The sequence below is a fragment of the Pleurodeles waltl genome, chromosome 9 (assembly GCF_031143425.1).
Source record: "Pleurodeles waltl isolate 20211129_DDA chromosome 9, aPleWal1.hap1.20221129, whole genome shotgun sequence".
Taxonomy (NCBI): Eukaryota; Metazoa; Chordata; class Amphibia; order Caudata; family Salamandridae; genus Pleurodeles; species Pleurodeles waltl.
The window spans coordinates 373,755,687-373,766,568 of record NC_090448.1 but is presented as its reverse complement, the minus strand read 5'-3'; the positions used below and the strand labels follow the sequence as shown (position 1 = coordinate 373,766,568).

At 47.8% G+C, this 10,882-nt stretch overlaps 1 protein-coding gene across 2 annotated transcripts in view; it reads right to left on the bottom strand.

The window, feature by feature from the left end:
- Positions 1 to 5,616: 5,616 nt before the first annotated feature.
- Positions 5,617 to 10,882, bottom strand: part of LOC138259323 (ras-related protein ORAB-1-like) — an 83,054-nt gene continuing 77,788 nt past the window's right edge. For both annotated transcript variants that reach the window (XM_069206959.1, XM_069206958.1), the window contains exon 7: positions 5,617 to 7,047. In XM_069206959.1, coding sequence (XP_069063060.1) covers positions 6,832 to 7,047 — 216 coding nt within the window. In that variant the 3' untranslated portion in view covers positions 5,617 to 6,831. The remainder of the gene's footprint in view (positions 7,048 to 10,882) is intronic.

The window sequence follows — 10,882 nt, the reverse complement described above, 5'->3', positions numbered from 1 at the left end:
GGACTATCATGAGGCGGGGGAGGGGGTTCAGTTCTAATTCACCCACAATTGCGGGTGTGTTGATGTGGCCACGCAGCTATGTAGGCCACAATACATAAAAGGGGATGCAGCCAGGCGGGGTCAGAGACATCACTGGTGCAAGAGCTCTGAAACCATACCTTACGGTGTCACCATATTATTCTGGTTCCGCACTGCTCAGTATCTGGAGCAACTTCACATTGGCAACAAGGAGGGGTGCATCTGTCTAGGCTGTTTTGCTTGTTGGGTGCATATGTTCTGATACCCTATGTGGTTCTCGTGCCACATGTGTGACGTTTTGGCCACGCTCTTCTGCCTCCAAACAGCAGCACCCAGACGTGCAGAGGCCCAAGGCAGCTCCCAGACACAGCAAGCCGAGGAAAAGGCCCAGAGTGCAACCCACCCACCCTCACTGCAAGCACAAAGCTGGTACCTAGAACCATGCCCGCCTCCAACCACAAGCAAGAGTGCTGGTGGCTATTGTGGTGGCCACCAATTTCTCCTCATCACTCCAGGATGCTCAAACAGCAGGCACTGTTACGAGCCCAGGGGCACTCATTGGTGGATGCAGCATGCCCGCCAGGCCATGAAATATTGCACCCTGACTCTTCAAGCTCACCTGGCACTGCACCCCATTGGGTGTCCAGTCCAGGCAGACACAATGTCCAAAATCCCATCAATTGAGCCATTTTTTGTGGAAATACTTCCATTGGCGCAGGTGCACAAGTAGAGAGACTGGGTAGAGTGTCTGGAACTTTATTTTGAGGCCACAGGGGTCGGGGATGACAGGAAGTGAGCTCTCCTACTGCACTTGGGAGGGAAAACCTTACACAAGATTTCAAAACAAATCACAGAAGCAACCCCAGAAACATAAGCCACTCTAGTTACTGCCCCAATGCATATTTTGAACCAGTGGCCAATCAATATTATGAACGATTCATTTTCAGACAAGGCTTGGAGTCGTTGATCAACATATTCTATACTAGACTGAAAGAACTTGCCAGCACGTGTGCTTTCACTGATGAGAACACAAAGATCAAGACGGCAAATAATTCAGGAACGTGCATTCACAAAACTACAAGAGTCAGGGAGGTCACTGAATGACATCCTGACAGCAGGATGCTCCAAAACGTTGTCGAATGCACAAGCCTCCCACATGGAAGTGGCCCTACAAAGGAAGATAGAAGCAGAACTTGTCAATGCAGTCATGCCTCGCCAAGGACCAGAAAAAACTAAAAAAAGTCCCTTACAGACTGTAAGCTTGTGGACACTGCAGAGGCCCTGCCAACTGCCCTACAGACTGTCCTGCGAAAGGCAAGAAATGTGCAGGGTGTGGAAAATAAAATCATTTCATGAGAGTCTGTTGGTCATGAAAGAGCCAGAAATCGCGCATGACAGCATGCTGCTGGAGGCCTAAGAAGACACAAATGACATGGATGATGATGAAGTTAAAGAATACCCAGTACATTCAGTCTTCCCTGTTGGTACAACCACTGCCACACAGCATTGGCTGCCCTGGTGCCACACCCGAGTGGGAACACACCCACTGACCACCACATCATGTCAGCATATGTGTTCAAAACTATGAAGCAGGCCCAGACCCTTCGGAGAGCCACTGCAAAAGCTCTAGGCATGGTCAACCTCGCATTCAGAGAACACCATGAAGAGGTCTCACACATCCTAACAGAATTCAGCGATGTGTTCAAAGGCATAGGGTCTGAGAGGAAAAGTCATCAAGCTGCATATTGACTACATCCAACCGGTGGCAAATCAACATTGACGCATTGCATTTCATCTGAGACTACTAGTGGAGAAAGAGCTGGAGAAGATCGAAGCGGCTGGAGTTATTGAAAAAGTGTCCAGTCCCACCCCCTGGGCAGCCCCCATTGTTGTCACAAGGAAGCTGAAACAACCAGCCGACGTCTGCATATGTGTGGACATGAGACTCCCAAATGTTGCAATAAAAAGGGAACGGTATCTAACTCTCACCATTGATGACCTCCTGGTGGAACTGAACTGAGCCTGCTGGTTCCTCAAGGAAGATTTGAGATTTGGCTTTCATCAACTAACCCTGGCTGAGGAGTCACAATACAGCATGACATTTTCCACCCATATCAGCCTGAGAAAATATAAGAGGTTCAGTTTTGGGATAGCAATTGCCACTGAGGTGTTTCAAAACACCATACTAGAAATACTAGTAGGACTACCAGGCGTCGTCAGTGCAAACAACAACATCCCAGTATATGCCAAGTCTGTGCAGGAGCATATTATGAAACTGAGGGGTGTCCTAAAATGGATACAAGAGTCTGGGCTTACGTTACACCAGAGTAAGTGTGAAATTGTGAAACAACAGATCTATTTCTTCGGATATACCTTCTCTGCAAAAGTGGTGGGTCCATATCCTGAAAGGTTTTGGGACATTAAGGAAGCACCACCACCATGCAACATATCAGAGTTACAAAGTTTTTCTAAGGGACGCCAGTTATTGTGGCCATTTCATCAAGGACCTGACCACTCTGACACAACCACTCTGAGGCCTAACAACATTAGGCATCTGGATGTGGGGCACAGGGCATGAGAGGACATTACAAGCTACCTAAGTTGACCCCCCAGAGGGAGACAACCGTAGCTGTGGATGCCAGCCCAAAAGGGCTCAGATCTATGTTGATCCAACAGCAAGAATGTAGGGAGTTAGGCTCCTGTGGACTATGCGAGCCGGTAGTTGAACCTGACTGAACGACAATACTTGCAAATAGGAAAAGAAGCAATTGTGATACACTAGGGCTGCCAGCACTTATATGTGTATGGCCATCATTTTGTGGTCGCTATGGATCACAAACCTCTGAATCCCCCTATTCAGAGAAATGGCATCAAAGCCACCCCAATGCATAGTCGTAACATCCATTTGTCTAAGAATATACCTGCCAGGTGGAATACCCCCTGGATTTAACAACCCCACTATCTATCCTGGCATCCCCATGCAGCTACTCCAGAGGAGGAAGAAGAAACAGAAGAGTACGTGTGGTACGTAGCAGACCAGTCACCCCCTATACCGCTGTTGATGGACACCTTATGCCATGCTAATTTGAAGGATGCTGAGTGTTTGCAGCGAGCTCAAGAAGCTGTCAGAAAAGGTCGCTGGTACCAGTTCAAAACACACTAGGCTCAACGCACTCTGGAAGCCCAACACATACTTGACTTCTTATGCCATGAGCTGGCAGTGGATCCAACTGGTTGCCTCCTACGAGGGCACCTCCTTGTCATTCCCACATGCCTAACCAATCAGGTGGTACCACTAGCCCAGGACGGCCATAAAGGAATAGTCAAAACCGACTCCATAGCAAGGTAGGGTTCCTTCCTATGGACAAGTTAGTTGAGATGAACATATGTTCCTGTCCATGGTCCCAGGTAGCAGGAGCACCAGACCTGCCAGCTCTGGTCATTACTGAACAAAGGCCTCAGCAGCCATGAGTATTTAACAGTCTTGACTTTGGAAGTCTTCCCAATGGGAAATATACCATTGTCCTCATTGGTGACTATTCCAAATACCCAAAAGTGGAGATCCTCAGTGTTCAGGGGGCCTACCAGGTATTCCCCAGCTAGATAAAAAGATGGCCACTCATAGTCTCTTGTAAGAGATCAGGACTGACAATGGGCCTCCGCAATATAACGCGTCATATATGCAGTCTCCAAATCTCAAGCACAAGAAAGCTACTCCCTGTTGGCCTCAAGCCAATGGGGAAGTGGAAAAATTCATAGGAACACTGAATAGAATCATTAGGATAGCATACGCTAACCAGCAATCACTTGAGTGGGCCATATACTTGTTCTTACAAGAGTACCGACAAACTTCCCACACGAACACCGGTAAAGCACCAGGAAACCTTATCATGGGACAAGCGATAAAGGGCTGTGTCCCTCATCATCCGGAATGGACACCACCCCCAACAGACGATAGTCTAGTGCTCCAGAAAAGACATGCAACCACCACCTGAGCCAATAGACAAAGGTGTCATGTCTACAAATAGCGGAGCAAGTGCTCCTCAGGGATTGCTTCCCAAGGAGCAAGTTAGACTTACGTTGGAGCAGCACCCATGGGTAATTCTTCGTAGGCAAGGCCAAAGGTTACAGCCTGAAGGGGAGAAGTGATCAACTGAAATATTTCACATTTAAAAAAAATAATCTATCCCATGCCTATGCCCCCTGTAGAGAGACCAAGTGATGCAGACTCAAGAGACAATGAGAAGTGATCAGCTTCCCAGCATGTAGTGGGACCTCAGAAAGCAGCACTATTAAGGCACCGGAAAGGTCTTGAAGTTTTCATCCTGCAGCTGATAATACCCTAATCCAAAACATAGAAGTGAGGGCCGAACCACATTAGACTAGGTGGGGGGGAGAGGGGGTACAAGAGGAACATTCTAGATATTGTCTCCAAATAATTCCCACCGCCATCCACACGGCTACGTTGTATAAGTAGCCACTCTGTATCCAGCCAGAATACGACATTGTGCTAGGATGTGCCCTAGTTTTTGTGCCTGGTGAGGTGAGACTGATTGTTCTTAAGTAAAGATGGTGTAGGTTGGTTTTGTTTACTTTTTGAGCTGTCATATTTCACTAAAAGGGGGAAGACTGTAGTGTATGCCAGTGTGACATGAATGGTGTGTGCTCAGGACCTGTGCGACTATCATGAGGGGAGTTCATTTGTATTCACCTGCTGTTGTGGGTGTGTTGCTGTGATCTCGCGGTCGTGGGAGCTACAATAAATAAAAGGGGGCACAACCAGGTGGGGCCAGAGACACCCCACTGGCACAAGGGTCCCAAAACCATACTTTACGGTATTAGCATATTATAATGAGGCTAGGCCATGACGCTGCCTGCATAGTGCAGATCCACACTGCACAGTATTGGCCGCAACTTCACACCATCCTCAACAGCAAACCAATCCTCTCCTCTAAACAATGAGCTCAGACTCTTGTATTTTGATAGAATCTCTCTTATGAGCAATGTTTTGACAAAAGATAAAATGTGAAGTCTTTACCAACACCCATAGGATATTACGGTTACACATGCCTTAGCTATTGAGTAATTTCAAGCCAATAGAAAAATGTCCTGTAGTAATATATCCTCCAGTGTTGTCTATCCTACCTCTAAAACTCAAATAGTTTCAAAGGATGTAATTCAGTTTTCTCACTTTTGAACATGAATTTTGGTTGTGAAAAACGGATTTTAACTCTGAGAATCAAGAGGAAAATATTACGATACGAAATATTTTGTTAACAGTGACGTCTTCAGATAAAAAAAAAGTCAAGCATCTGCTCTTAACTTTTAGCCAGACATTAGGAAGGAACTGCAATTTAAGGGTAAAATACAAAAGAAGGGAAGTTCAAAGGAGCAATCGACCAGGGGCATCACTTTATGTTAAGTGTGTGATGGGCCACATGGTAGCTCAGGTTGCATCCAGCGGCCCTGCACATCCCTGATCCAAACGGAAGAGACATGATTTTGTCTTAATTCGTGTTAGTATGCCAGTCAACATCGAGGAAGCTACTAGACAGGGATACAAGAGACGCAAAGTAACCACAGGGATGAAAGCAGTGATTAAGTTAAGTCAAATGTAAGTTTATTTGTATTTCATTCAAACGTCACAATCGTTATGGTAAGCCAACACATTTCTGCACCCTATAAAACAAGTCAACAGAAAAAGAAAAGGATCCAAGAAGACGCTTTGAACCAGTGTTTTCAGCACAATATCTTGTCAGATGGACGGTATCCAGCACAGTTAATAACCCCAGCATTACACGCCTCTCGGACGTTCTCTTGGCAGGTAACAGTATGCATGCACTCTGCAATAGTTGGAAAGAATTGGTGTACCTCGTTGGATACTAAATATGGCTCATTTTGCTCCATGTCGTTCGCAGGTCATTTTTGGGTATGGAGTGGAAGAGCTTCATCCTTCCCACATTAATCAACAGCACACAGTCTTTTATCTTTGTGTAATATGATAAACATCAGGTTTGTATTCTCAATGGAATGCTTCATCCCCCTGTGCTGGGATGGCACACGTCATCGGGAAGGGCAGTTCATGAATATGATACATACACATTTGGAATCATGCATGGGGGACGAGCATACTCGCAAAGGTGTAGGCTTGGAACCAAATGTCGGCTTGAGTGCTGCAGAGTTCAAATATCAAATAAGCCCCAACCTCTGCTTTTTTGTTGTTTGTTTTTTAACAAACTTAGAATTACTTGCCAGACAATATGAGTAACTGCTGCCTTCACTCTGTACTCAAACTGAAAGAGCTTCCTGAAACTGCTAACCATCATTCCAGGATAAAATAGGGGAAACGGCCCGGAGTTAGTCCCGGAAACATCTATTTGACAATCCCGGTCCATGCTGCTTTCCAGAAAAGATGCAAAGGCACCATGGGTCAGTTCCAAAAAAAATGAGACGTTCTTACACTACAGAGGGTGGGTGTAACAGAAGAGCCTGCGGTGGGCTTCCATACCTAGTTGGACCACAATCTGCACATACCCTGGCTTCCTTCTGTGTTTTGTTAGTTGTACTATAGGAAGACACTTCTCTGAATAAAGGCCTCAAGCAGGAAACCAAACGTTTTAACACAAACCGGTGAGCTGCAGACGTGTCAGGCGCCATGACACGACAGGAAAAAAAATCCAATAAATAGAATGAAGGAAAGGAATAATTTAAAATAAATAAAAACTGGCTCCCTTTGAAGTCTTCTCGCTCCAGCCATCTTTTTACACCAGACATCACTGGATGAAGAGCAAATCTATGCTGTCGCCCATTCATTTAGCAGCAGCCACCTCCTCCTCCAGCACCGGCCCCACCTTGCTTGAGTGGGGCACTCTGAATCCGGATGTTGGATTTCTGAGAATCGTTCTGCGTGGAGCCAGAGCCCACGCGGTTCTTAATTTCTGCTGCCATTGTGACGAAGGCCTGCTCTACGTTGTTAGCATTCTTGGCGCTGGTCTCCAGGAAAGGTATGTGTAGGGAATCTGCATATTCCTGTTGATAAGAGAGAAAATGTGTTAGAACAACATTCAATTTGGTTGTGCTCAATCTTATGAGGAACCAACGGTTGTATTCAAAGTACAGACCTGTCAATATAAGACATACAGTTAGACGCATCCCTGGAAGACTTGTACCATCAACTTAGTGGTTCGTGTGTATGCCTGTCGTTTGGCAGGAGGAACTGAGAATGCCCTTTCTAAGTTGTTAGGTCGAGCCTAGTCAGCGTGCATGTGCTGTGTGGAAGACATGCTGTATTCAGTCTATGGGCTTAAAGCACGCCCACTATTGTCATTCATTCTTTGTTAAGCTAGTCTTAAATGCTTCTTTTTTATTGGTGCATTTTTCTAAATGTCCTTCCTTTGTGTGCTTGGTTCCTTCCGAGGCAATTTCACTAAGAGAACATTTTTGTTGGCCATCACACTACATTCATGCTTCCTCCCGCCTGAGCATTGCAGCCTTAGTGTTTTGTTTTAATTGTCCATAGCAATGTGTTCACACCACACAAGTGAAAACACAGAGGGTTTCAGCTTTTGCTTGTGATGGGGCTTTGTTCTTGGATATCTCTCTCTCTCTCTCGCTACCTCTCTCCCTCTACCCCTCTTTCTGTACCTCTACCACTCTCTCTCTCTCTCTACATCTATGTCCTTCTACCTCTGCCTCCCTCTACCTACCTCTACATCGCTACCCCTCTACACTTCTACTTCTTTACACCTCTCTCTACCTCTCTCTATCTCTACCCCCTCTCTCTACCTCTATGTCCCTCTACATTTTCCTCCCTCTACCTCTATCTACCTCTCTACACCTCTACCTATACTTTCTTCACCTCTCTCTATCTCTAGCTATCTCCCTCTACATCTCTCTACACCTATACCTCTACCCCTCTCTCTTTTGCCACACCTCTACACCTTTACCTCTCTCTCTCTACCTCTAACCCCCTCTCTCTACCTCTCTCCCTCTCTCTATCTCTATCTCCTAGAGACTTCTAGTTGCAGATTCCTTCCCTTAGAATTTCTCACAAGCGTCAGACCGGATCTGAGATTTTACTTTGAGCAGTACCCTTGCACGACGTCAGGTGGTGTCGGTCGAATCCATGTCCGTCATTGGTGTCATGGTCGATGTGATGATGTTGCGGTCATGTTTAGGTGAAAACCGGCACGCTATCAGTTCTTTTCTTTCTGCGCCAGTCTACATGCAGATCTGTAGAAGAGCTACCTTCAATAGGTTTTTTTAACTGACTTTTCAATCCTTTTCTTGAAGATTTTGAGTACTTGGTGCATCAGGATTCTTCCTGCAAGTCCGGATTCAAGCCGTGTGACTCCTGTCACCACATGATGTTGGTGACGGATCTGTCTCTTGTGTGCTTGTGCTGCCTGGAATGCGACCACAACCCAAAGTCGTTCTCCGAGTGCCGAGCCATGAATCGGAAGGCTTTGAGGGAGCGGTGCACCTAAGGCTCATGGCGGCCCAGCGCTCTGCTCCAGGTCGGTCTCGTTCAAGAGGCAGATCTTGAGACCACTCGTGAAGCCATAACCACTTATCCTCGTTCCACTCCAAATCAACGAGACATTCGGGTCTCAAGAAAAAGAAGTCGAAGAAGAACAAACGTTCCTTGACTTCACCCTGTCGCATGGACAATGAGACGCAGAAGGAGCGTCGACGCTCTAGTCCTCTGAGCCTAATTCTGGGTCAGCTCCGCACCTCCCTGAGTTTTCACGAGCCAGAGACAGCCCTGCCCAAATGAGAGTTTTACGAGGTCATGTGCCTTATTTTTGGGCATACCGACCCTCCTGTGACACCTTCGGGCCCAGAAGGGTCGGAGGGGGATCCTCAGGTTCCTCACCAATGGCTTCGGAATTGGCTCTGGAGGGTACCCCAGATCTGTTACCGGATCGGTACCAGTGCCGGTCGTGCCATCGCATCCTTCCCCCGTGGCGGTAAAGACGTCAATGATTCAGACGCCAGTTGGATCCCATACTCATTCCTGACTCTGATCCGTAGCCAGAACAATGTCGATCGAGGCTGGTTCCATCTTCAACGGGGACTATGTTCCCCGGGTTGGATCCTGACCCATATGCCTGTGGTTACAGGTATGGTGAGAGTGAGGAGGAGTCGCTGGACCCTTTAGAATTCCAATAAGAAGATCCTGAAATGGACTGGGCTCTGGAATTGGGGGAAGCCAGTGGTCTCGACACCTCCCCTGACGCTGGCATGCTTTCTCTCCCTAATGTGGCCATGGAGGAGGGAGCCTCCTATTCAAAGGTGGTGAGAAGAGAGGTTTGGGCCTCGAGCTGCCTGCTTTGGCTGTCAGGACTAACCTCCTGACTGTGGTGCTTCAGCCAGGGGCTTTCATGTCTGAACCCCTTTTGCCCTTTAATGAATTCCTCACTGATGTCCTGCTGGGGAAGTGGTCTAAACTCAGCACAGGGGCTCCTGTCAACGGGACAATCACCCGCCGCCATAGGCTGCGCCTAACGACCCTACATTCCTGACCCAACATCCCAAGAGTTTGGTCATCCAGGCTTCTTCCTCTTCTGGTGCATTCCCACCAGCACCCCGATAGGGAATCAAAACGACAGGGCCAAATTGGGAAGAAGTTATTATCCTTCTCCAGTCTCGCATTGCGGTCTGTGAACACCGCATGCCTTTTGGGACGCTATTCCCATACTTTATGGGATAAAGTTGCACAGGTGCTGCCATAGGTCCCGGAGGAGGTCCGGGCCGTTCTCTCCCAAGCTCTTGCTGATGGAAGAGATGCAGCCAAGTTCATGATTAATTGTGAGCTGAACACAACTGATTCACTAAGCAGATCGGTTGCATCGACGGTAGCCTTAAGGTGCCTCGCATGGTTGAGTACATCTGGCTTTTCGGGGGATGTGTTGCAATCAGTTATGGACATGCCCTTCAATGGCACTTGTCTCTTCAGAGACAAAGCGGACTCGGCACTTGATTGCTTTAAGGAGTCCCGAGCTACAGCTTGGTCCCTTGGCCTCGCAGCTGCTCCTCCCCCCCTTCAATCCACTTTTTGCCCCTTTTGTAGCTACCGAAGGGGTGCCCAACTACGTCCATTTCACTCCAGCCACTGCGCTGCGTATGCTGCCCAGCCACTGCGTGGCCGCGTATGCGGGATCCAATGTGCCTGTGGATAAGGGAGCCAGCAATCAGCCCAGTCCATCTACCCGCTCCACCTCCCCCCCCCCCACACACACTGCAGCCTCCAAACCTTCCTAGTCCATCACGGACCAGTTGGAGGCCGGATTCGCCATCACCTGCCCCACTGGGTATCCATCACAACAGACAGGTGGGATTTGCAGATCGTCCGAAGGAGCTACTCCCTCCCCTTCGAAACTACCCCTCCGGCCATGCCAGAATCCTACGATCAGATATATACCTTTCTGCCATTACCACTTCTGCTCAGAGTTCTCAAGAAGATCAAGAACGACCAGGCCCAATTAATCCTTGTGGCTCCAGACAGGGCACGAAGAGTATGGTATCCCAAGCTTCAAAGTGTTGTCATTGAGCATCCACTCGGACTGCCTCTGCGGGAGGATCTTCTGTTGCAGCAGCAGGGGACGGTTCTTCACCCGAACCTGTCCAGTTGCAGCCTTCTGCGTGAACATTGAGCAGCACAGTTGACAACTTTCGACCTTCTGCAAAAGTCTGTAATATTATCTTTGCATTCAGGCGTCCCTCCACCAAAACGGTGTACCCCTGTCGTTAGAACGAAAGTGTGGCATGGTGTACCAACAAGTCGGTTGATCCCCATTTTGTATCTCTGTCTGAAGTTCTTTTGTTTGTACTCTCTCGCCCAGCAGAGTTCTGCTTTGGGCAC